The following is a 428-nucleotide window of genomic DNA, read 5'->3' on the forward strand; positions in this document are numbered from 1 at the left end:
AGAAAGAAACAATATACGAACCTTCAAATGTCAATGTCGCCATCCTGACTACCTGTCAGCACTAACTACAGATCGCCAATGACACTCGCCAACTATCCTCTGCCGCGGGATTATTATTTTCAATACCGCAGCACACGCACCGCAGGACTCCAACAAAAGCCAAACGAGCGAAGTGTCACCAATCACAAATCTCGTCGGAGTGGCCCCTCTTCACCGCCAGAAGCCATCAGATCGGTTTGGACACAGCAAAACACACTCCAGCGTGCACGTAACTATAAGACTACGCAAGGACATATCGCACCAAGACGGCAAATGCAAACGGTGCGCGCGGAGAGCACAGTGAGCAGAGGGGACGCTGCAGTGAGTGTGTGTGCGTGCGTCGACCTCGAGCTACTGGCAAATCGCCCCTCCCCTCAATAATACGTGTG

General features: G+C 52.3%; 1 protein-coding gene across 1 annotated transcript in view; it reads right to left on the bottom strand.

Annotated features, from left to right (window-relative positions):
* LOC119594003 (exportin-T-like) overlaps positions 1–371 on the bottom strand; it is a gene marked incomplete in the record, with an annotated part of 14,234 nt that extends 13,863 nt beyond the window's left edge. The window contains 1 exon segment of the mRNA XM_037943030.1: positions 22–371. Within this exon segment, the coding sequence (XP_037798958.1) occupies positions 22–43 (22 nt within the window).
* Between the last annotated feature and the right edge of the window lie 57 nt (positions 372–428).

This window comes from Penaeus monodon, chromosome 33 (genome assembly GCF_015228065.2).
Source record: "Penaeus monodon isolate SGIC_2016 chromosome 33, NSTDA_Pmon_1, whole genome shotgun sequence".
Taxonomy (NCBI): domain Eukaryota; kingdom Metazoa; phylum Arthropoda; class Malacostraca; order Decapoda; family Penaeidae; genus Penaeus; species Penaeus monodon.